The sequence below is a fragment of the Lethenteron reissneri genome, chromosome 35 (assembly GCF_015708825.2).
Source record: "Lethenteron reissneri isolate LAM-NWPU_2019-01 chromosome 35, ASM1570882v1, whole genome shotgun sequence".
NCBI lineage: Eukaryota > Metazoa > Chordata > Hyperoartia > Petromyzontiformes > Petromyzontidae > Lethenteron > Lethenteron reissneri.
Window position 1 is genome coordinate 12911285 of NC_083813.1, and position 23465 is coordinate 12934749.

General features: G+C 51.5%; 1 protein-coding gene across 3 annotated transcripts in view; it reads right to left on the minus strand.

The window, feature by feature from the left end:
- Positions 1-1639: 1639 nt before the first annotated feature.
- Positions 1640-23465, minus strand: part of VIRMA (vir like m6A methyltransferase associated) — a 55750-nt gene continuing 33924 nt past the window's right edge. For 2 of the 3 annotated variants that reach the window (XM_061565813.1, XM_061565811.1), the window contains exons 22-29: positions 20213-20366; positions 15328-15525; positions 12359-12534; positions 10886-10985; positions 5102-5274; positions 3184-3518; positions 2823-2957; positions 1640-2488 (exon numbers count right to left, since the gene is read on the minus strand). In XM_061565813.1, the coding sequence (XP_061421797.1) occupies positions 2265-2488; positions 2823-2957; positions 3184-3518; positions 5102-5274; positions 10886-10985; positions 12359-12534; positions 15328-15525; positions 20213-20366 (1495 nt within the window). In that variant the 3' untranslated portion in view covers positions 1640-2264. The remainder of the gene's footprint in view (positions 2489-2822; positions 2958-3183; positions 3519-5101; positions 5275-10885; positions 10986-12358; positions 12535-15327; positions 15526-20212; positions 20367-23465) is intronic. The other variant, XM_061565812.1, reaches the window with a different exon arrangement.

Sequence of the window (23465 nt, forward strand, 5' to 3'; positions counted from 1 at the left end):
ATTGTAAAACACCCGACTGTGCCACCCTTGCCGGGTGGGGCAGTGGCGCATTACCACGAACAGCAAGTTGACGCGCTCCGTGTCACTGACGCGGTGCTCGTGGGGGGTTTCCACTTCTTTCTGGCAACAAAACTGACACCTTTTGCAAGGAATCGTGTTCACATTAACCACAATACTTGCAGTCAAATGCAAATAAAAAAACAATACTCTGATAATTTATGCATTGTCCTTGAAACTGATTGGTTTTGTTGCCAGAAAAATGTGGGAAAACCCGATTAGTATATTTTGGTACTGGCAAAGGAGGCCTCGTGATGGAGATGCTTACCCCGAGCTCTCATTACTCTGACCGTGCGTTGTCTTTGAGTTGTGCGTCTTTTGGCGTCATCTGCTCGAACACCATGAGACTAGGCTCTAAGAAAAGCTGTCTCTGGTGTGGCCCAATCCGTTTCAAGGACAATGCATACATTATCAGAGTTGTGTTTTTTGTTTGCATTTGACTGCAAGTATTGTGGTTAATGTGAACATGATTCCTTGCAAAGTGTCAGTTTTGCTGCCAGAAAAAATGGGAAACCCCAATTAGTATATTTTGGTACTGGCAAAGGAGGCCTCATGATGACGCTGTGGTCGTCAAAGGAAACAAAATAAACAAAGGCGACGTTTCGAGCATTCCCCCTTCGTGGATGTGCTATAAAGGGCCATTATCCGGAACGTTGGCTCTTACAGTATATATTTTTTCCTTTAAAGCCCACAAATTCTTTGACGAATGTTGCAGTTTTTTAAAATTATCAGCAGCTGTACGAATTCTTTAATCATGGTTCATCAGTTCCGCAACATTTGTTCAAGCAAAGCCTGACGCAGTGACGCTGCTACCGATTCTGAGGCACCGAATGTAAAAACCGTTCCAGAGTTGTGCTTGCATTGAACCAATGCTGCTAAAATGACACACTCCACAACGGCCGCGTGGCCGATGGGGATGCGTCGAAATGAATGCAAAGGTCCCGAAAACGCAGAGCAAGGAGCTTCTGGTGGTTCGAGTCCCTGGGGGTTTGGGTCTAAGCTCAGGAGTCTGCACAGCCACAATGGCATAGCCGAGGGCTAACACTCATGGGAGTTCATTGCAGGGTGGTGGTCAAATCTGATAGCTAGCCTCTGGAGAATGTCCCCAGTGAGGGTATTTCAGGGATTGCTTACAGGTGGGCTTACCCTGCCGCCACATGCACATCCCACTGCTGGATGAGGAACTTCCCACTCCTTGTTCAGCGGGGGTTTGACCATGTTTCGCCAGGCTAATTAGTGTGAAGGCAGCGAGTGCATGTCGGAGCACAGGCCGGCGCATTTTGCCGCACTGTTCTTTTCCAAGCACGGAGCCATGCGGTTGCCTGCAACACCAGTTTTATGCACAGTGGCCGCCCACCATCCAAGAACTATCTGGGCTCAGGGATGCTTAGCTTTTGAGATGTGACGAGATCCGGCGCACTCTGGGCGATTTGGGCATGGGATGGATGCGGATAGAAATGTACACTGCTCACACCAGCACACTGATCCACCCGGAGGCCAGGCTGGATATCACTCCACTTCTCACCTGTGCCTGGACGGCACGTCCCATTTTAATAGAAATTTCACACAATCAGTTAAAAGGTGAAATATTTAAATGTTTATTACGAAGCGAATACTTACATTTGCTGTATACAAAACAAGTTTTTTTGCAAGCGAAAAAAAGTTAATTCCCCTAAGCGGTGAGCGCTAAGCAGACGTCACAGCGAAGACACCGACAATGCTCCATGTGTCCGTCTTGAAGTCCCAACCATCGGCCTCCAAAAGTTGGTGCAATGTATTGTCTCTCGGATAATAACTTACCGCTATGTTTCACACAAAACAAAATTAACAGTTCGAACATAACTAATGGCAACATAAAAAATCTTTCTTCACAGCTGAAATTCACCAGGAATGAAAACCAATTTACTTAACACGCGGTAAAATCTGGCAGTGTAAACAGGTCGTCCCGTGGTAAATTAAAGTCCAACCGTGATCCTGTTTAACCCAAAAAAGGCCAAGCCACCTAAGAGTTTCTTTACCCAGCCCACACTGATGGCAGCGCGTGGGGTGGGATTTGTGTGTCGTTCGGCCTGCACCCTGACGTCTTCTCCACCTTCCTTCATTACCTCCCTCCTGCTCCTTCCATTCATGCCAGCGCAAATTCAGGAGAGGGGCTAGCGGGTGTGGCGGGGTTGACTGGTGTCTCCTCCGTCGGCAGCAGGGAAGTCTTATCGAGTGAAGGAGCGGATGTGTCTGCCTCCGCCACCTCCTCGTCCCACAAACTTGCCGCGCAGGTTGTTGCCACCGCCGCCGCTGCCGCCACCGCCACTGCCGCCGCCACCGCCACCACCGCCACCACCGCCGCCGCCGCCGCCGCCACCACTGCCCCACGGCACCACGCCCAGGTTACCACGACCCCGTGGGGCCCGGTCACGTGGAGCCGGCCGGTAGCCTGCACGCCGGGGATACGGGGCACAGGCAGGACGATGAACATGGGATGCGGACATACGGACACAGACATAAGTAGAGACATGGGAACAAGGGCATGTGTTGAAAGACATGGGGGCCAGACATGGGTAGAGTTAAGAGACAAGCAGAGAAAAATAAATTAAAGACACCTTGAGATGCGTTAGCATGTAGGCCCTACGAAAACAAATTGCACCGTATTGCAACGCTTAAGTCTATAAGCTAGGGGGCTTCAATACATGAAATGCGACCGAGAAACCATTACACCACACGACAACAGTGGGGAGAGGACCGAGTGGTGAGTAGGCCAGACCCTGTACCGGTGGGGGGCGTCCTGACAGGCGGCGTTCGGGGGAAGCCACCCTGCACCCCCCGCGTGTCCACGTAGCCCCCTCGCGGGAGCGCCTGCGACACCCAGCTGGAGCCACGGCCGCCCTCTCGCCGCCCGTACGTCCCTGGGAAGTGACGCAGCACACACGGGCGAAGCTTTATACAACCATACGGAACACGCTGTGACCGTGTCACCAGCTGTATCACCAGCCGTGTCACCGGTCGTGTCACAAGCAGTGTCACTAGCCGTGACCTGTATCACAGCAGTGTCACAGCAGTGTCACGAGCAGAGCTACTCGCAGTCACGAGCAGAATCACTCGCGTCACCAGCCGTGCGTCACGATGACCGACCTTTGTTGATGGGAGGGTTGAAGAAGCGGCCTGGCTGGTGGAAGCTGCTGCCCCGGCCACCCCCCCTGCCCCCGGAGAAGCTGCCGCGCAGAGGCCCCTTGGGCATCCCCTTGGGTAGTCGCTTCACCATGGGCGGCGTGGGCAGGATACCCACGGGGGAGCCCACGGCCACAAAGTCGTCCACGTGCATGGACGGCGGGCGGCTCGTGTTCTGCTTGCGCAGCCGGAAAATGTCGTTCATGCGGCCAAGGCCGGAGAACGACCCACGGCCTCGGCCACGCGGCGCCGCTGACATGTGGGCCCTCTTGGCCGGCTCCAGGTAGTCGGACTTCCCGCTGCCGACGCACGCAAGCACAATTGTTACAACGGTTGCACTCGCATTGAATTCTTACCGAGCAATGAGGTGGAGCATTGGTGCCGCGGTTAGCACACGATGTTATGAATCCGGCGGCCAGAGTGAAATTCCTGGTCGTGGCTAACATCAGCAGCAAGGGATGTCCCAACCGGTCCTGGGTGCCCCCTTCACAAACCAGCACTGACTCGGGTGGTGAAGTATGGTCAAACAACCACCGTTACTGACACAGCGTGGGGAGGCCTATATCTAGCAGTGGCTTGACTAAAGGGTTGTTAATGATTCATATCTCATGCAATAGCTGGAACACATCGCCTTGGCAGTCTGTTCTACTGGTCGGTGATGATGGAGACATTGGCCTATTTTTGCAAAGATCACACAAAAGGGAACGTTTGCAACATGTCAGTTTGACCCTTACCCTGCAAATACTTACGTTGAAAGGGAGTGCCTATCAATTACTGGTAAAGTGTTTGCACAAAAGCCACAACATGAGCATGAGCATCGTGCAAGTATTTTTCACACCGCCCGCAGTAATTGACATTATTGAAAACTGTAAATGCTTTCAAGAATATACAGGTGGGGAAACAACCGCGTAGGTTTTCGCGCCTGTGCGTTTTCGGGTCGCGCCACGTGTTGTTTGGCATGATGTCCGACGCATCGCTTCACGTGCTGGGGAGTTTTTTCAACCCAACACTTTCTGAAGAAGCTACGACAAGTGCAGCAAAACGTCGGACATCATGCTAAATGCGCGGTACAACCAGAGATCCACACAGACGTGGGAATCATGGACGGTATATGTCAGCGTGCGCCCTGCTGGCATGCCGCGCCTCTCCTTAGCGCTGGTGAGGAGGAAGCATCCTGTTGAACTGGCCATCCGACGTGGCACACGAGGGGTGACGACACTAAGCCTCAGCTAAGGCTAGCTACCCGCCAGCGTTGGAGGATGATTTTTTTTTATAAACACAATCTGGCCGGAAGCGTTTTGACTTAATGAGCATATTTGACTCCCAAGCTATTCTCACGCAAGTTATTTAAAGACGACCTTTTCGTGCTGTCACATCTGGGACATAAATCACTGACTCAGGACAACCTGTTCATCAGGATTCCAACTTGAGCGGCAAAAAGGCTCCGAGATATTAACTCTTGATCGATAACTTTGTGAATTCTGCCCTCAAATAGAACACAGTGGTGACATGCCATACATAGCAGACCCTGTGCGAGTCTGTGGGTCCCTGTATCAGTCTGTGGGTCCCTGTGCGAGTCTGGGGGTCCCTGTGCGAGTCTGTGGGTCCCTGTATCAGTTTGTGGGTCCCTGTGCGAGTCTGTGGGTCCCTGTGCGAGTCTGTGGGTCCCTGTGCGAGTCTGTGGGTCCCTGTGCGAGTCTGTGGGTCTGTGTGAACTCGTGTCTACTGCAAATGTTCTTCGAGGGCACCGGTGGTAACCACACCCGCTGAATTTACAACCTAGACATCGATTTTGAGTTGCTACTCAATTCACATCCATATGAAAGAGAGATCACACTCGGAGCCAGCCAGGCAGAGGAAGGGGTTAGCCACGGCATTGTACCTGGAGGTGATGAACGTCTCGTGTTTGCGCTTGCCAAGCTTGGCGGCGCTCTTGGTGGCGCGGCTGGCGCCCCCCGGGGAGGAGGGCTCACGCAGCAGCGCCGTCTCCAGCTCCTCGCGCAGGTCCCAGTTGTTGCACGTCTTCTCTGCCAGCTCTAGGAGATCAACACGCACCTGCACAGCGCCGGCAAGACAAAGATCCCCCATATAGCCTTAACAAGTTTTTGGGCAGGTACTGTTCGCGAGCACCTATGAAGGCCAGCACAGCACACAAGGGAGGTGGGGTAGCCAGCACCACGCCCTGCCGCCATTGTCTCCCCAGTGGTGATGTTTACACACGCCATTGTTATTGGTCGCGAGCGGGATTCGAACTCGGGTAGCCGGGTTCGTAGCACAGCGCGCTAACCACTACACTACCGCTCCCCACAGCTCCAGCACTCTCACACACAGACACACATGGGCACGAGGGAGTGCCGTCACACGGATGCTACCATCTCTAGCCCCAGCTAACCTAAACTATAAACTCAACAATTTTTTATTTTACCAGGTAAGGCTTGCTGAGCGATATAGCTCCTTAACAGAAGTGACCTGGCCACAAATGATATCTCAATGAAGTGGCTTATCATGTGGACATTTATAGCAGCCAAATGTTCTAAACGCATATTTCTAAATGTGGAGGGAAAAACCGGAGGACCCGGAGAAAAATCCACGCGACCACGCGGAAAACATGCAAACTCCAAATATACAGCAGCAGGCGTCAGGGTCGAGATCGAACCCACGACCTCCTGCGTACCACGCGAGGTAGTTAACATCTCCTAGCCACCGTGTTTTCCAGAGCAGGTGCCACTGAAAAATGGCGAAGCCGAACTTGGTTTACATTCTTCATTGTAAACTTGACTTACACCCCATTGTGAGCCAATTTCTGTATGAAGGCATCCCCCAGGCAGTGCCATTCTGGAGATTTGTTTGACCATAACATTTTTACTCGCTTGGTCATTGCCAGTTGGCCAAGTGGGAGGAGGGCAAGGACCGGCTCAGGTATCACTCTCCACTGATGTTAGCCTTGGCTGTGAATCGAACTCAGGTCGCCAGGTGCATAGCTTAGCATGATCCAATGCACCACCTCCCCCCCCCAATTCTACATGAAAGAAATATTATTTGTGCGAGTGAGCCTGTCAGACTCAGTACATACGCAAGTCAGTTGCAGAGTCAACTGCACATTCAGACCGCAAAGAACCAGGGACATTGGTATTGACGATGAGAAATGTATAATCTGTGACATTTGACCGCGGAAAAACAACCCACAAACTAATAATTTCACCACGTTAATCTTATTGGGAGTCTTGAAATTTCCAAATATTCTTCCTATATGCATTGCATTGTATCGAGCTTGGAATAGTTGACAAAATAATACTATCCAGGTTAATAATACTAAGTCACCCCCCCCCCCATCTCCAGCTCCCACCTTGGTTAAGATAATATATACGCTCCACACCGTAACAAGCCCCGGCTAGGGTCGGCAGACCACCCAGAGGGCACAATCCCCGACAGGGAAGCCTTGCTCGTACGTGCTTGTGTCCTCTGTCACGTCCGCTGATATCGGTTCAATAAAAACAACAAAATATAATACAAAGCATATGCTGTTGCGTACTAAGATTAAATGTGCAATACTTGCTAATGTAATGCATGCATGGTCAGCCAATAATCATTCTCAAAACATAACAAGAGGAGATTATTACTAATAATTGCGCTCTCAGGCTGACATGATGGAGAGGTGCGCTCACACCAGCGAATGTCAGGTTCGCCCATTTTCGCCATCCCTCCAGAGTTTTGCCGAGCGTGCCCTGGCGATGCAAGGCGCACTCGCCGGAGGTGAGCGCAGCATGCGTCACCAACCGCACGGCAGGACTGGCGAGTTGGCAGCAGGACTGAACACCGTGAATTTAAGTAAAGCCTAGGGTGACAGCTACAATCGGCGTACGTTCCAACCTCTGCATGCAAATGAGCCAACCGGGCAAGGTTCTCATGAGACTGGAGTGAGGGCGGCTCTGTGCCCCGAGGCCGGAAGGGTGGCGTCAGCAGAAAGCAATGACGGCAAAGAGGAGGAGCACAAAAACATTGAAATTACAATTTACCGCAGTCATGTCACGGACAGTACGTCCTCGCTCACGCGTTTTCGCTAGAACGCGGTTCTTTCTGCGAGGGAACACTTTTCGCACTTTGTGGAACGCGCACCGCTACAACGCGGATTCCGAGCGGTCGACGACGGACTACTTTATTGAGCTGCGCGGCGGAGCGGTAAGGGAATTCTGGGTATCCACGCAGAACGATACGACACACTGCGTACCCTCATCTCAGTTGTCGGTGCATCCCCTACGCATTTGACTCCCCCAAATTCCTTCACCACTGGCCCTCCCCACCCCCACCTCTTACATTATATTACGTCTTATGGGTAAATTGTTTTTGCTTAATGCGGAACTTTTCATGAACACATCTATCAGGTTAAACGAGAAATCAACGTAGATACAAACGACTAAGTACGTTTAAGTCCGATAATTATTTCACAATTATAAATGTAATGAAATTACATGTTTAAATTACATGCAAGTTAGTTACAAAGGGAGCTTTTCTGACTTTATCTTAAGCACGAGCAGAATGTTGGATGGGAAATGAGCAGAGGTAGGCATCGACGCAGTCCGACATTCAGACACACGCAGCAAATCACTCGGGCACCAACAAATGTAGCATCGATGTCGTCGAAGATAATATTTGTATTAGATTAAGGGATTACAGTGGCAGAGCTTAAGTGCCGCCTTGTGTGCAGCAGAGGGCGACACAGCAAAATCAATTTCAGAATTGCAATTCTACAATCGCATGCACAAGGCTCGTTGCGTTCACCAACCCGCACTAACCACCGTGGTGACGTACGGTCAATAACCCCCACGACCTGCATTGTACGGCTAAACCCTCATCCCGAAGTTGATTGATAAAGGGCTGCATGTGTTTATCATCAACATATCGTTGGCTAAGACAGCAGACAATGGCCCCTCTGCAGAGTAGAGAACCAGGGTAGATGGCCTGACTTCTTAGGTGCTACTCAACTTTAGGCAGATTCATGATACCGACGAGGGTCATTCAACAGAGGCAGTTAATTTATTATGCATATAAAATCTAGCACCTGAAAAAACTCGCCAATAAAAAACTTTAAGTTTGTGAAACCGTGGAATTCCACAGTACTTCCTCAGATTTCTGTTGCCCTACCTGGCGGCCCAGGTAACCAGCACACCACTCTGCCCCTCCCTTCCTCCTGTTGCACGGCGGTGACCTGTGACCCCCCCCCCCCGCCCTGGGGAGATGGAGTGGGGGTGGGGGCGGGTGTCGCCGTGCCGTGGCAGCCGCTGATTACCGCTCTGGGCGAGCGAGTCACGCGCGCAGCCAGCCTACTGGCGTTTAACACGTCCTCACTCCGTTTCCTCATCTCCATCGCGATGGCGGTATTTTTTCTTTTTGGAAGCTGCTGCCGTTTTCATTAATTCACCCGGAATACAACCGATCTCAAATCGGATCTAGGAAGTACATGAGTAAAAGCGTCCACCATCTGTATTCGCGACTCGCTGCTCGTAAATGGCGTAAATTACAGCCCCGGTGCCCGGGTTTAATCTGAGTGGGTGCGGTTCATTCCCAGGGACTCATCTTTGACTCCAGGCCCCTGTGGGCAGGCATAGCATGAGCTCATCGCGACGTTCACGAGACGTCCTAGCACACGCGCGCACTCGCACACTCACAAGCGCCGCACGCCCCATTAACGTGGGCTTAGGATGCTCGCCGTCCTTTGCTGAAGGTTTGCTGTGGTTGGGATATGGGTGGCGACGAGCGGAGGTTTTTCTTTGACACAATGACATCGAGAACATAATCTATTAGACGCATTAAAGAGTGTAAGTGCGAGTTTATCTCCGGATGATGTACAACACAGAGAGAAATGTTTTGGGTGGGAGAGGAGTTCTACATGAGCGCTGTGATGGTGTATAGCAGATGCAATATGGGTATGTCCAGGATGGTTTACGTTAAGGTACAATTATGTTCATAAGTTTGTGCTTGGATGGGTGACCAGAACGCACATGCAAGTGTTCATGGGGCTGTAGGGTTACGCAGTGAGCAGCAGAGGGCAGAGCAGTAAAATCCATTGTTCTGTACCTCTATGCTTCCGTGCCTATACTCGCTGCCTTCAACAACCTACGATGGCCAGCATGGTGCAGTACGATCAAATAAACTCCATGACCTACACAGTGTGGGAAGGCATCAATCCAGCAGCAGATCGATAATGGCTCTAAGTTTTAGTTCTAAGTTTAATAAACTAAATAGAGTGGGGTTATTTCCCTTCCTGTTGTTAGGTGCTGGCTTTGCCTGGCTCCACCACCACGGCTGACTTTTCACGGAAGTAGCTACTCCCAAAGGCCAGGGCACCACATCACGTCATAGCTTTAATAAATATCTAAAATAAAAATCCTTTAAAAAAACAGAGATTTGTCAATGTTAAGAAGCCACCGCCCCCACACACGTCAATCTGACCTCGGTGACTTGCAACCGCGGGGGCGTCTTGCACAAACAAGGATGTGTCACGGTTATGAACGCGCCAGCTGCGAATCACCGCCACCATCACGCGCCCCTCGAGTCGGGGTGCCGTGACCCCCAACAGACGCGGGGGCGACACGGCAAGCACGGCGACGCATCTCGTGCGTCGCCCCTCTTCTGCAAAGCCTCGGCTTAGGCCGGCGCTGGAACCAACGTACGAATGCTCTCCAGCGAATCCCGCCGTGTCCTCTTTGACGAGACTCGCTGCACGCATCCCCGCCGCCGCCCCACTCCCCCGCTGGGCGAGGGGGCGGCTTTACTCCATAGGGCAGCTCCCTCTTTGGAGTTGCGGCTTAAGGTTGGTCGTATTTTGTTTTCACTGTCGCTACAAGTACACCTTGTCACAATGGTGCATTCCTGCTGAAACATCTCTAGAAGTCACGGCCATTGTAATTCGCGGGTATCTGTTACACGTGGCGGACGGAATGCGACGGGGGGAGGGGGGGGGTTCCACAGGGGGAGGGGGTGCGGGGCAGGGTGGATCGGGACGCCCGGCCAAACCGGCTCGCCTTAATCTGGCGGCGAGAGGGCGGCTCGCGGCCTACTTGCCAGGCAGCGAGAGCCGTCCCATTACCGTGTGGGCACGCCCAGGGACATTTAAACGTTTACGTGATTTTTGGGTCGGCGCGTTGTAAAAGTTTGAGAATTTCAAGTTGTGCGCCTCATACCGGCAGCATAGTTTAATATAAAAATGTATAACAACAATAACAACGTACTTAAATTAACATGAAAGTCACCCAAGACTTTCTTTTAAGTGAGTACTGGCTCAAACTTTTGGCTACTTCCTTATGTGTGCAGTGTTAAGCGTACCATAAGTTAACTGGAGTAGAAGGATATCACCCTCGAAATTGAGCAGCCTATTTGCTGTACGACCATCGACGTCGATGCAGCAGGTTGTTGTTTCAAGACCTCACACGGATCAGCCTTCGAACAAGTGAATGGGTGAGCTGAACAAAGTGTTCACACCACTCGCTGTAGCCATGGAGTCTGGAGAGCACCTCTGCGGCGCTTCCGTGTTCACGTAGGCCAGAGTTGTCATTGCCTCTGGCCGATGGACGTCTTGGGTGTTGGGGCCCTTGCATAGCAACGGTGTCAAGATAAACAAAATCTCCCAACGTGTGCACAAAGGCCCTCCCCCCCCACCCCCCCTTACCATGTCCATCTCCAGGTCCATGTCCTCCACTTGCGAGGAGGAGAGGAAAGGCGACGAGGTGAATCGCTCGTCCGGAGATTCCGTCAGCACAAATACGGTCCTGCGGTGGCAGGGGGTGGAGGGGGCATCGGGGCAGAGGTTAAAGGATAATGGCGGCCAGAGACAACACCATCCGGGGCGGCCCCACTCCCCTCGATCCCCGCTAATACCACGAGTGCTGACACCACTAAAACGAGTGCGCAGCGACGCAGAAGCTCAGACACCACTCGCTGGTCGTGTTGACGCAGCGCTTCGCTCGATCGCGGCGAGTTCTGCGTGTTACCGATCTTCCATTAGTGTCACCGATCAATTAAACAAATTTGAAACACCCGACACGACGTCACAGCTACGCGCGCTGCAAACGCGAAGGATGTTTCACGTGTTTCTCGAGCACCTCGAGGCGCGCCGCGTCCTGCATAAAAATGGTAAAATTCCAATCGGCCGGAGCGGTGTCACCTGGGGGAGAAGGCGTCAGCAACTGCCGAAGAAGAGCTGCAGGTGTGTATAATTAAAGGCCACGTGTCTGCCAGGCAGTCCCAGGGGAGTTACCTTGTCCAAAACAAGACATCAATCTTGCAGAAGTGAAACGATTGCTCAAGCCGCACTTGGCTCGGCGGGGCCAAGCGGGACAGCACAGCGCGCAGGCCAGTCGCGAAACTCGGTCGCGTCAAGGAAACAGACGATCATCTCAATGAGTCTTGAGACTCTCATGGATGCTCTCCTCCTCCCCATCGCATTATGCTCCCCCCTTCCAAGCACTTTACTTCTCATTCCATTCCCCTCTATGCACTCCGATTAGCACGGTTGGCTACCTAAGGTTCGAAAGAAGCTCAACACAGAGACACTCTCCTACCTCTGCTTGCTCATCTCACTCTACTCCTCTAAATGAAACCTTGGCCCCAGCAACCAAGGCTTTCTGCTGAAATCTGCAGTCACCATTCACTTAAGAGGGAGGTCGCTCATTCTCCTCTGCTGCCCCCAATTGTCCAGAACGTAATCTCCCCCAGCCTTCCGTGCTGTCGACTCCCTGCCCAAGTCCACGCTTAACATCTCGATGTTTACCATCGACTGCCTGTTTCTCTCTATAATACAAGCATGCCCACCTGATTCTTCAAAGCGTCTTGAAATGCAGAAAAACTTATTAAGATGCTATACACATCCAAAATATACTGTATGAAGATGATCATAACTAACATTGAGTTATTTCTTTCAGCAAGAAGAACTTCACCGAGTCTCAATAGCAATCTTTTCCAGGAGGGTCACGTAATAAGAAGTATTTGGCCAGTGGCAAGAGCTTTGGGCAGCCATCACTCAGCGGCAGGAGGCCGATCACGGCCCATGACGTTTTGCATTTGGGGGGGTAAATAAAACCGCGAGCGCGCAGAGAAAGCCCCTGCGTGCGGGGGGAGGGCGGGCGGGGGTGACGACACGGACCTGGAGGTGAACATCTGCTGCAGGCTCTCGGGCGGAGGCAGCGTGGGCTCCGGCGGCACGTCGGAGTCCGCCGGCGGCAGCGGCAGGGCCCCGGCGGGCGAGTCGAGGGTGCGGCGCAGCGCCGACATCCCCTCCAGCAGCCCCTCCAGCAGCCCCTCCTCCTCCTTGCCCTGGTCCTGCGCCCCGAGCACACGCACAGCCGCCACCGCCGAGTGTCGGCGCCGACGCTACGCAGCCTGGTTGCGCGCGCCACTGAATCGTTGCGCAATCGGTTGCGTACAAACTCTACTCTGAAGCGACCCATTCTGCGATTTGTAATAACGATTTAGACAACATCACCGGACACATTTGCGCAACAGTGACTGCTGCCGATGCCCCCCCCCCCCCCCCCCGTATCCACTTTGCAAGCTCCTCGTTGTGCAACAACTTGCTCAGATCTTGACGATTGCTCAGGTGCGGTGCCAGCTTTACCGCCGAGCGGAGAATTGTCAGAGCCCCGCGTGCAACGAGGTAGCACGACAGAACCTGAAAAGCAGACAACAATTGCCGTGGCTTTTTTGGAACGGGTCTTCCTTCAAACAAGACGCCACGCAGCCAGCGAGACGGCCGATCTCTCACGCCGGGTTTGGGTGCATTTCGAAGCAGATTCTATTAAAAAATTAAATAAGCAAGCGAGAAGCTTTGTACGATGCATGCAAATGTTAGAAACTAACATTCTGATTGATCCCTATAAATTGACTGGGACATTTAAATAAACATGTTATTTACATTTCTAAGTTAATTTACATTTATGTGAAGCGTGAAACATGGGCAGGCAAAGCAGCCAACACAGATTTGTTCAGAACGAGGCAAAGACGCTGTGTGCAGCAACCGTTGCCGCTGGCGATTCCCAGCAACGATCGTAATGGATATAAAACTCGTGAGCACTGGTGGGTCACGTGACATGAGGGTATGCAATCCTAGCGTCACAAACAGACGTAATGACGTCACCTGAAGTCATGCCATCTGCACATGTGACGATTAATCTGTAACTCAAATCTTTTTCATTTTCACCTCAATAATCTTCATCTCTGGTCAGCAGATCTCTCATCTCTATCTCATGTTTTGCTTTCTCATCTCACAAATCTATCTCTTTACTTCCATACCTCTAAACTCTACCCCCCTTTCGATTTAAAGCTTTCGTGACTGCAGGGATTCATCTTCTTAGTTCTTTCGGTAAAGTCACGTAGAAGGGAAGTAATAAAATAATAAAAATAAAACATAATAAAATAAAATAATTCTCACGACGTTTCGGCTACAACGCAAGCAGCCGTCTTCAGGTGAAGAATGAGACAATGCCAAGCTAGGAGCTTATATATAAGCTGCGTTGGAGGTGGAGGAAAGAGCGCCTTAACAAAAGAATGTGCATATGAAGAGGAATTTAGCATATTCATGGAAAATGCGTAGGAGGTGGGCGGGGGGGTTTCAAAGTCATATTATGCCCATGCATTATGCAGGATCAACAGCACCAAGGGGGGGTGCAGGGATTAGCAGTAACAAAGGAAATGAATGTTAATGATATGTAGCTGCAGTTACTCAACCACCACGTAGAAAACTAAAGTATAAACTACATAAAAAACTAAAGTATAAATAGCATAGCACCATCAGTATACTTACTATACTCTACACTAAGCTGAGTTACTAACAGCAAGTAATACATTACAATTCTACGTCGTAAAAATTATATAATATGCTTCCATCTAAACTTTATTCTATTGCATCACACGAGCATATACCGTACTATATACTGCCAACATTAAATTATATACTGTATTGCTGTAAACCAACCTATATCTTATACATTTAATATAACACTATGTATTATTCTACCCACCCTAATGTGTGTCGAAATGGTTTATTACGTCCTTCCAATGATTGCTAAGCCAGAATCCAAACACAGAGACAATTTTAACCGAGAAGATGGATTCTGGCTTAGCAATCATTGGAAGGACGTAATAAACCATTTCGACACACATTAGGGTGGGTAGAATAATACATAGTGTTATATTAAATGTATAAGATATAGGTTGGTTTACAGCAATACAGTATATAATTTAATGTTGGCAGTATATAGTACGGTATATGCTCGTGTGATGCAATAGAATAAAGTTTAGATGGAAGCATATTATATAATTTTTACGACGTAGAATTGTAATGTATTACTTGCTGTTAGTAACTCAGCTTAGTGTAGAGTATAGTAAGTATACTGATGGTGCTATGCTATTTATACTTTAGTTTTTTATGTAGTTTATACTTTAGTTTTCTACGTGGTGGTTGAGTAACTGCAGCTACATATCATTAACATTCATTTCCTTTGTTACTGCTAATCCCTGCACCCCCCCTTGGTGCTGTTGATCCTGCATAATGCATGGGCATAATATGACTTTGAAACCCCCCCGCCCACCTCCTACGCATTTTCCATGAATATGCTAAATTCCTCTTCATATGCACATTCTTTTGTTAAGGCGCTCTTTCCTCCACCTCCAACGCAGCTTATATATAAGCTCCTAGCTTGGCATTGTCTCATTCTTCACCTGAAGACGGCTGCTTGCGTTTTAGCCGAAACGTCGTGAGAATTATTTTATTTTATTATGTTTTATTTTTATTATTTTATTACTTCCCTTCTACGTGACTTTACCGAAAGAACTAAGAAGATCTACCCCCCTTGTTAATCTGTATCATCACACGGATCTGTTTGTCTTATCTACAGTTCTCATTTGTCGTATTTTAATCTCAAGACGCTTTCCTGAAAATCTGTCTATCCCTTGTTAACATTTCATCTTCACAATCTAACTATTTATAACTTAGGCAGCCACTTCCCTTCGCGGCACATAGCTCATCGGGCCACTCTTAGAGCCCGAGCGGGCCACATGTGCTCCTGCTGGCCGCCAGTCAAAGAACGCTGCACCCCCATGTACCATGGCCTTTACCGTAGTTGCCTTTACCGTGACGAGTTTCTCCAGCTGGACGAGAGGGTGTTCCACCCCGAGCGGCTCCCCCCAGCGGAATTGCTGCCTCGCCTCGGCGACGCTCATCACCCACGCCGCGGCGCCCGCTGTGGCCCCCGCCGTTGCCGTCGCCTCAGCAGAGCTCCCCTCGTGCTCCTCGCCCTCCGCCTCCTCGTGCCCCTGGAGGACGGACAGGAGGTCGCCCGGCGCCGGGGCGGTCGGGTGAGACTGGCACAGGAGTGGTTCTGATATCTCTTCAGTTTATTGAGTTGTTGATAGCGTCGACGACCATTTACGGAATCCATTGCCCATCCCGGAAGTTCCTGAATTGACGAGAGAATCTGATTTGGGGAACGGATGAACGGAATGGGCACGCAAGAACGTTGCAGCTCGCACACACCAGGGTGTGCTTCGGAGATCTGAAGGGACCGGGCGCATTCCGGGCGATTATGGTCAGAGGCCAATCACCTGATTTATACTTCCAAATGTCATTCATAGGAATTGCTTTGGGGTGATAATCAAGCAAATCGAGTATCGGTCCCACTGAGCCACCGAGTCACCGAGCCGCCTCTGGGTGGCACCTCTGCTGGAGCGAGCCACCCCCAAAGGGGCGTGAGGAGCAGCGCAGGCTGCCGGGTGCTCTCGCAGGAAGGCAGCTGCAGCTGAGACGGACACACAGTACAATGCCTCTGATAAACACACGATTGTCAGCCGAATCCCCACAGCTTAAAATAATAACAATGGTCATTTATATTTGCAGGAGAGTCTCAAAACCAGCTCTCAAGATCGTCCTGTATTTGGAATTCTCTATTTTCTTTTATTTATTTTGCTTGTGGGAAGAAACCGGAGTAAAATGTAGAGGTGCAGCCCTGAAATTGCTTGCTTGCATCACTGCTGGGGGAAGGGCCTCGACTAGAGCAAACTCTAGGGGATATTTGGCCTACTCTTCCACGTTGCCTATCCTAGACTGTGGTGAACCCATTTGTACTGTGGGTGGAGAGGCAGCTGAGGGGATTTAAGAATGTTGCCACCTACGTTACTCCAAATGCCGTGCCGGGAAATGGAGCGGAACCGGCGGCCGCTGGATCGCAAGTCCAGTGCGCCGACCCGCTACATTACAGCAGATCTTGGAAACCAGAGGACCCAGAGAAAACCCATAAATACATGCATGACATCCAAAAAACGGTACACACTGATAGGTTGATAATCCCACTTGCTGTACTGCCATCTCCGGGCTTCCATCTCACAACTCGGTGGGATTTTGGGAGTTTCGCAAATCTCTGCACGACCCACCAACGCTTGCATCCTCCGATTAGCACGAACGTACTGTGCAAATAAAGTTCAACACACACATACAAAGTGCTGCATCGCAGGGGCACGCATCCCCACCGCGCCCAGCTGACAAAAATAAATATCCGACGAGTCGGGTTTATCCGTCAGCGATGCAGAGCGGCCACAAGCGCTCAGCCAGCAGCACTTGGGGGATGGCAACGCAAGCCTCGCAAATCCATCCACTCGTGGCCGCACAGCACCAGAATCTGAATCTGTATTCATCCTGGAGAAGTCCGGTGAGCTGGGCACACCAGCAGCTCGCCGAATTATTATTTAGCCGTCTGTGCCACGGGCAAGAGCAACGATAATAATGCATGGCCCCGCATCAACAATATGAAGGCTTTTCCCAAACGGTGTCATGAAATTGGGTTGTTTGACCAGACTTTACAATGCTGCTCAGTGCGGGTTTGTTCAAGGGAAAGCTTAGGACCGGTTCCGATATCACTCGCCACCGATATTATCCATGGCTGGGAACCAAATTCCGGTCACGGGGTTCGTAGTACAGCGCGCTAACTATCGCGCGATCGGTACCGCACATGTATTCCATATGCTGGCAGTACGAGTGGGTATAATCACAGCATATCGAGGTACTCCCAAAGTATGTCTCTATAGGCATATGGTGCATGGAGATGCCTGGATGAATTGCACCTTACAAGTGTACATTTTTTAAAAATGAATATTATTCGGACAGTTTGTGTAGGTATGATCACCACAGTACGTAGGTATGCTGGCAGTATGCGTAGGCATGCTACATCCCTCAGGCTAAGCAGCCGAAAGCAGACTTAAAAACTTGAGTAACAACTTAAACAAAAACTGGAGATTCTGCATGAGCGCGCACACACCCACACACGCGCAGACGCACACAAGTGAACCTATTCGCAAATTTACACCTAAACAAAAGATAAAGATCCCCCCCTATTGCCTTCAACTCTTGGGGCAAGTGCTGTTAGCGAGCACCTCTTCGGGCAAGCACAGCACAAGAAGTGCTTTTTATGTTTAGCTGGTTGCCCTTCTCCAGCACCTCTGATTAGCACGGTCGGCTACATACGATGGGAAAGAGGTTGAACATGCATCCATCAAGTTCAACATACAAGGGGATGAGGGTGGGTAGCCACAACCTCGCCTGGCCGCCTTTGTCTCACCAATGCTGATGTTTACACATCACACCTGGTACTCGTTTAATTAGGGCTGAGTCGACCTAGCGGGGGCACAGGATTGGTTCATATAATCGTCACCGATGTTGGCCGTGAGCAGGAATTGAACTCTGCCCGCTGGGATCATAGCGCAGCGCACCAACCACTGTACCATCCACACAACCACACGTACACACACGTGGGCGAGAGATACACTTTTGTCAACACCTGGCGATTCTGGATGCAATCTCCAGCGAAACTTCATTTTAAATTGTCAACACTTTGCTTGCTGTTCAACATGGCTCCTCCGGTTTTCTGAAACATCAAATCAATAGGAACATTTGACCACGCGGAAACCCAATTTGATTGGCTGTCAGGTGGTGGAGGCTTACAGATTCAAAAGAAATGCATAACAGCTACATAATCTAACCCAAAATAAACCAATTGTGTGCCATGAAATTGGCCGTGAAAGTCTACGTGTGAGATTTACCCACATGCTCACTACACAAACGCAAAGAAAATGGTTCCCCAGGTTACAACCTTAACAGACTGTTGGGGAAAGGATAATTTTGACAGGACCGTCACGTTGCTGGCCGTTTGACATTTTGGGCCCGTGCTCAGCAATTGTGCTTAGAAAAAGTAATAAATGGACGTGGGAAAAACACGTCCAAAGTCATAAGCGGCGCAGTGCGTCGGGTCATCGATGTGCGCCACTCTCCGCTCCCCCCAGGCCGACAGCCCAGCGTTCCCAGCAGTTTCCCCGACGCTTCACGGTACAAAAATGTCATTACCTTTTACTTAGTATTATTATTACCGCGCGTAAGCAAAAAGCCTTTTGCAATCGACCTTTTAACAACGTCAATCAAATAGAGAAGCTGACGCGAAAATGGACTGCACCAGTGGGGCGGCTCTCACTTGTCACTGGGGCCAGAGGCGTCCTTTTAGTTACCCTCCACGTGGCTCGTTAATTACGTTGAACGATGAATTAGCGCTCGACGCGCGCGCAGCCTGACGTGGACAACAATGCGCCCTGCCCTGCGGCGATCTAGCCAATCTGTACCACAATGAGCAAACTTACCAACATACAAGTACACGCACATGCGAAATGAAGATCCCCCGCGTAGCCTACAAAGACTGTTGGAGCAAGTGCTGTTCGTGAGCACCTAAGAAGGCCGCCGTGGCGCACGCGGAGGTGGTGCCGGGAGTAGCCATTTGCAAATCGCACAGCGTGCTCATTTTAAGTTCAGTCGACGTTCGGGATGTGCCCAAGACCGGTTCAGATGTTCAACCACTGACGTTGGCTGCGAGCAGGAATCGAACGCAGAGCGAAACGCACTCACGGCTGCTCCATGGCTCTCCACACACACGCACACACAAAGCAGCTCGCACAAACGTGTAGGCCTGCATTTTTGTGCGAGTCTGTAAGGGCAAGAAGTACGATGTCTGGTAAGCTTAACCAACAATTTTTCTTCACCCCCTTTTTAATAACCTCTCTCACAAATCTTCCGCCACACCCCTGGCGCAGGAACACATCACCGACGGACGCATCCATTTACAGCAGTGGGGTTCGACAAAGCCTTGGCACATTCCACCCCCCGCTGTTAGCAAAACCCATGTCGCCGACCACACAGACAACCCCACGTCTTTCCAGCACAGGGCGCTACAACGGCTAGGATCAGTCGAGAGCCGAGGGGCTCGCGGGTGTGGGGCGGCGCTCCTTTCATTCGCGACGTCTGAACGTGCGGGGGGGGGGGGGGGCGGGAAGACTCGATGCTCGTCTCACAGGAGCCACGTGCGTGCTCCGGGCTCCCGTTTTGAGGCGCCGATCGTGCCCTCGCTGCCCCAACGGTGAAGGGAAAAAGGGTCTTCAAAATATTGGTTTTAGGATAACTGGGTCCACCACCCCCCCACCCCTTCTGCCTCCAGAAGCCCTTTAAAAATAAATACGGCGAGCCAAAGAAAGCGCGAGAGACGCTCCCTTCCCTGCATAGCTTTGGTGAGTAAACGAGGGTGGCCACGGTTTTGCAGACGGCTGTGTGTCAGGTGTGTGGCCAAGCCCATGTTTAAACTCTGTCACCTCGTGGTCCTCGATCACCGCTTCCTTCAAAACACAGTGGGTGCACAGGAACGGTGTGGGTTCATCGCTGGATGCAGTGGCTCACCGGTATGAATCCAATAAATCGCTCAGATTTGTGAAAGTCTCAAATCCGCCAGGCTATGAGGTGGCCAGGAGATGGCAGCTCAGCAAGACTTGCTCCATTTCAGTTCAGGTTTCGCAAGTGGCAGGGCGCGCGCAGGGAAAGCGAGGGGGGTGTGTCGCATGCGTGCAGGGTGCATGCAGGGTGAACGTAACGCGTGACCAGCGTGTGCGCGTGGCGCGTACGCAGCGGGGCGCTCGCTACCGTATGCTCGGCTCCCAGCAGCGGGCGCAGCAGCTCCAGCAGGGCGGAGAGCAGCGCGGTCGTGTGCTCCGCCAGCGCCGGCGCCTCCCGCATTGCGGCCAGCGCCACGCCGCGCACCACCCCGAACAGCGCGTGGGGGTGCTTCCGCAGGGCGCTGCGTGGGGAGCGGGAGGACACAATCACACAGACACGTGGACAGACGCAAAAATACAAAAGATCCCCCTTATAGCCTTTAACCGACCGAGGCAAGGTGCTGTTAGAGAGGAGCACAGATGAAGATCGGCACGGCACACGAGAAGGTGGGTGGCCAGACAGACAGATACCCATAACAGCAGCAGCAGCTGCCATTTGCCACTCAGCGAGTGACGTCACCACAGCGCTTGTGCCACACTCGGTAGACTTTGAGGTTACAAAGAGTTGAAGGACCACTGGCAGGAGAACATGCGCTGCACTCGTTAGAAATCAACCAAGACACGTCACCGCGGTGCAGCAAATCAAGACGGAGGTCCGTCTCAGGCAACTGGCGAGCGGCACGATATGGCAATTTGACGGGGCCATACAGATGGGAGCGCAATGTGGGTGGACAGCATCAAGAATGGCATTGAGGAATGCAGAAGCTACAGCAGCTGCAGAAGCTAGAGCAGCAGCAGCAGAAGCTACAGCAGCAGCAGAAGCTACAGCAGCAGCAGCAGAAGCTACAGCAGCAGAAGCTACAGCAGCAGCAGAAGCTGCAGCAGCTACAGCAGCTGCAGCAGCAACAGCAGCTACAGCAGCAGCATCAGCAGCTAGCAGCATCAGCAGCTACAGCAGCTGCAGAAGCAGCAGCAGTTGCTGAAGCAGCAGCAGCAGTTGCTGAAGCAGCAGCAGTTGCTACAGCTGCAGCATCAGCAGCTGCAGCAGGAGAAGAAGCTGCAGCAGCAGAATCCACAGCGGGATGATGAGAGGACACGTGGCAAACCCATCAGCTGAGCTCAGGAATGGGGAGCGACGGGTTTGCGCCGGTCTGCTTTGTTTCACTGCCGACGCACAAAGAGCCGGCTTTCGTCTGCGTCTTTAAATAGCAACTAGAAAACGCGAAATGAAAATCAGTATATTTCTAATCTCCCATGAAGAGGATTAATTAATAACAATTACGAAAAATTCGGCCTGTGTTTATTATACAAGTAGATTTGGATTTAAGGACGTGTTGTGATTTAAAGCCAAGACGTTTAACTAATGTTTGGTAAACATCATTCAGTGAGATGATTGCAAACAACCGCTGATCACGGCCATCGTGTTAAGCGTCCTTGTTGTGTTATCGCACTCCCTTCATGCCGGGGAACCCAGCCGAACCCGCCGTCATGTTTCCACACGACGGTTTGCACAATTGATCATCCCGTGTTCTCGACAAATAAAGCAGCCGTGACTATTTTTGGGGCTATTATTTGTGGAACTGTTTGCCTGGCTGGGGCAAACCCACCAGGTTTCTCTGCACACAGACGATTTTCCCCCGGGAGGCCGCAGCAGGAGTGCAAAAGTAAATGAGGCATGGCCAACGGGGTGTGGCGAGACGTGCAGGTGATGAATGCTCAGGGATGGGTCACGGAGTTCGGGGCCACTCCTGCCGATCACGAGATAAAAAACGCCGCCGCCCATCGGGGCCGTGAGTGGCCCCACACCCAGCTGCTGCTGCTGCTGCCGCCCAGAGATCCCCCGCCGCCCCCCACTCCACTCAGCCACAGGTAACAAGCTCCCCCGCACCCCCTCCCCTTGCCAGCCCTGCCCAACCCACCTCGGGCAGTGGGCCATATTATTTGTAGCCATTACACAGCTCACTCCCTTATTCCCTCCCTCCCAGTATCCATCCTATCCCTCCATCTCCTCTTCCCTCTTCACTCCCTCCTTCCTTGCCCTCCATTCTCTCCCACCCACGCTCACAGAGCTCCATCGCTCCGTCCCCCGCAGCTCCACCCGACAATTATGGCTGCTGCACTGTGCTTCGAGCAGTCAAGCAATGTTTTACTACTTTAATTATTCAGCCACTGTTTGTGTTTGCACTGCGCAGGGCATCCTGTTACTCAAAATGCCCTTCGTGCTTCGCCCTCTGCATCGCACTATCCACCTTCCCCGGAATTTCACATTCCCGCGGCTGCTGCCGCCACCATTGCTGCCACTTCTGCCGGTGCTGTTTTGCGCCATCGTCAAGCAAGGCTGTGCCAACGTCACCACCTAATGCAGGGCTCTGCTGGCGGCAGGCGCGTGCACACGAATGCCTGGAGCTTCACATAGAGTGGAATAATGGGACGGCTCTCATCCAACAGTGGACTGATCATCGCTGGTGTTGAGGACGATGACCTCATGAAGGTACAAATGATAGGAGAAAAGGTTTTAACAGGTGATAAAAAAAATCCGTCAACATTTTTTTTTAAATCAATACAAATGTTTTGTACTACCCAGGATTCACAAGCGAAGGCCAACTTTAGATGGCTCCATCACCGAAGTTCCCGCCACCCTGATAATGCGTGCAGGCCCTTGTGTTATAATCCTACGGGGGACCCCATGCTCTGCGCGTGTCTGGAACGTGTCCCCAAACACTGCGCGCCAGTGTCTGGCTTCAACATCTGATGGGCAAAACTGGACGCACGAGCCTCTGTGAACTCAACGCCTTCCCGTTTGTCAGTGTGTCACAGAGGGGCGTCCGTTTGTAATGTTAGGATGATGGGGGGGGGGGGATTAGTCACATGATGACGGCGCGCTACCCACGCCCACCCCAAAGACCCAGGGTTCACCCACGTCGCACATCGAGCACGCACCTTCCAGCTCTGATATTTACAGAGGCACGTTCAGCCCACCGCCTTCAAACACTTACACAATGATCTAAGCCAGCTGAACGTTCGCACGGATGTCATTTAAAGTTTAAACTAACGTGCAAATGTCACCGATGTTGAGGCTGGGCTGGTGGCGTCGCGGACCATGGGGTGGGCACTGAAAGATGCCGGCTGGCACGAGAATCATCGGCAGCCTGACGGGCACCCAACGTTACAGGTCCACGCACAAATCTCCAATTCGTTCTGCGACGTATTTTTTCGGGTCGTTATCGCGTGCAGTTCGGCGTGACGCGCTGGGAGTGAAACGAAGGACACCGTGCCAGAGAACGCGCCGCACGTCTCCAGCGCTCATCGAAGAGCTACCCAGCACAACCACAAAAATCCACGCAGTGGTACATCTTGATTACACGGCAAATCCTGCCATTATGTGCCACGCTGGTCCGCCA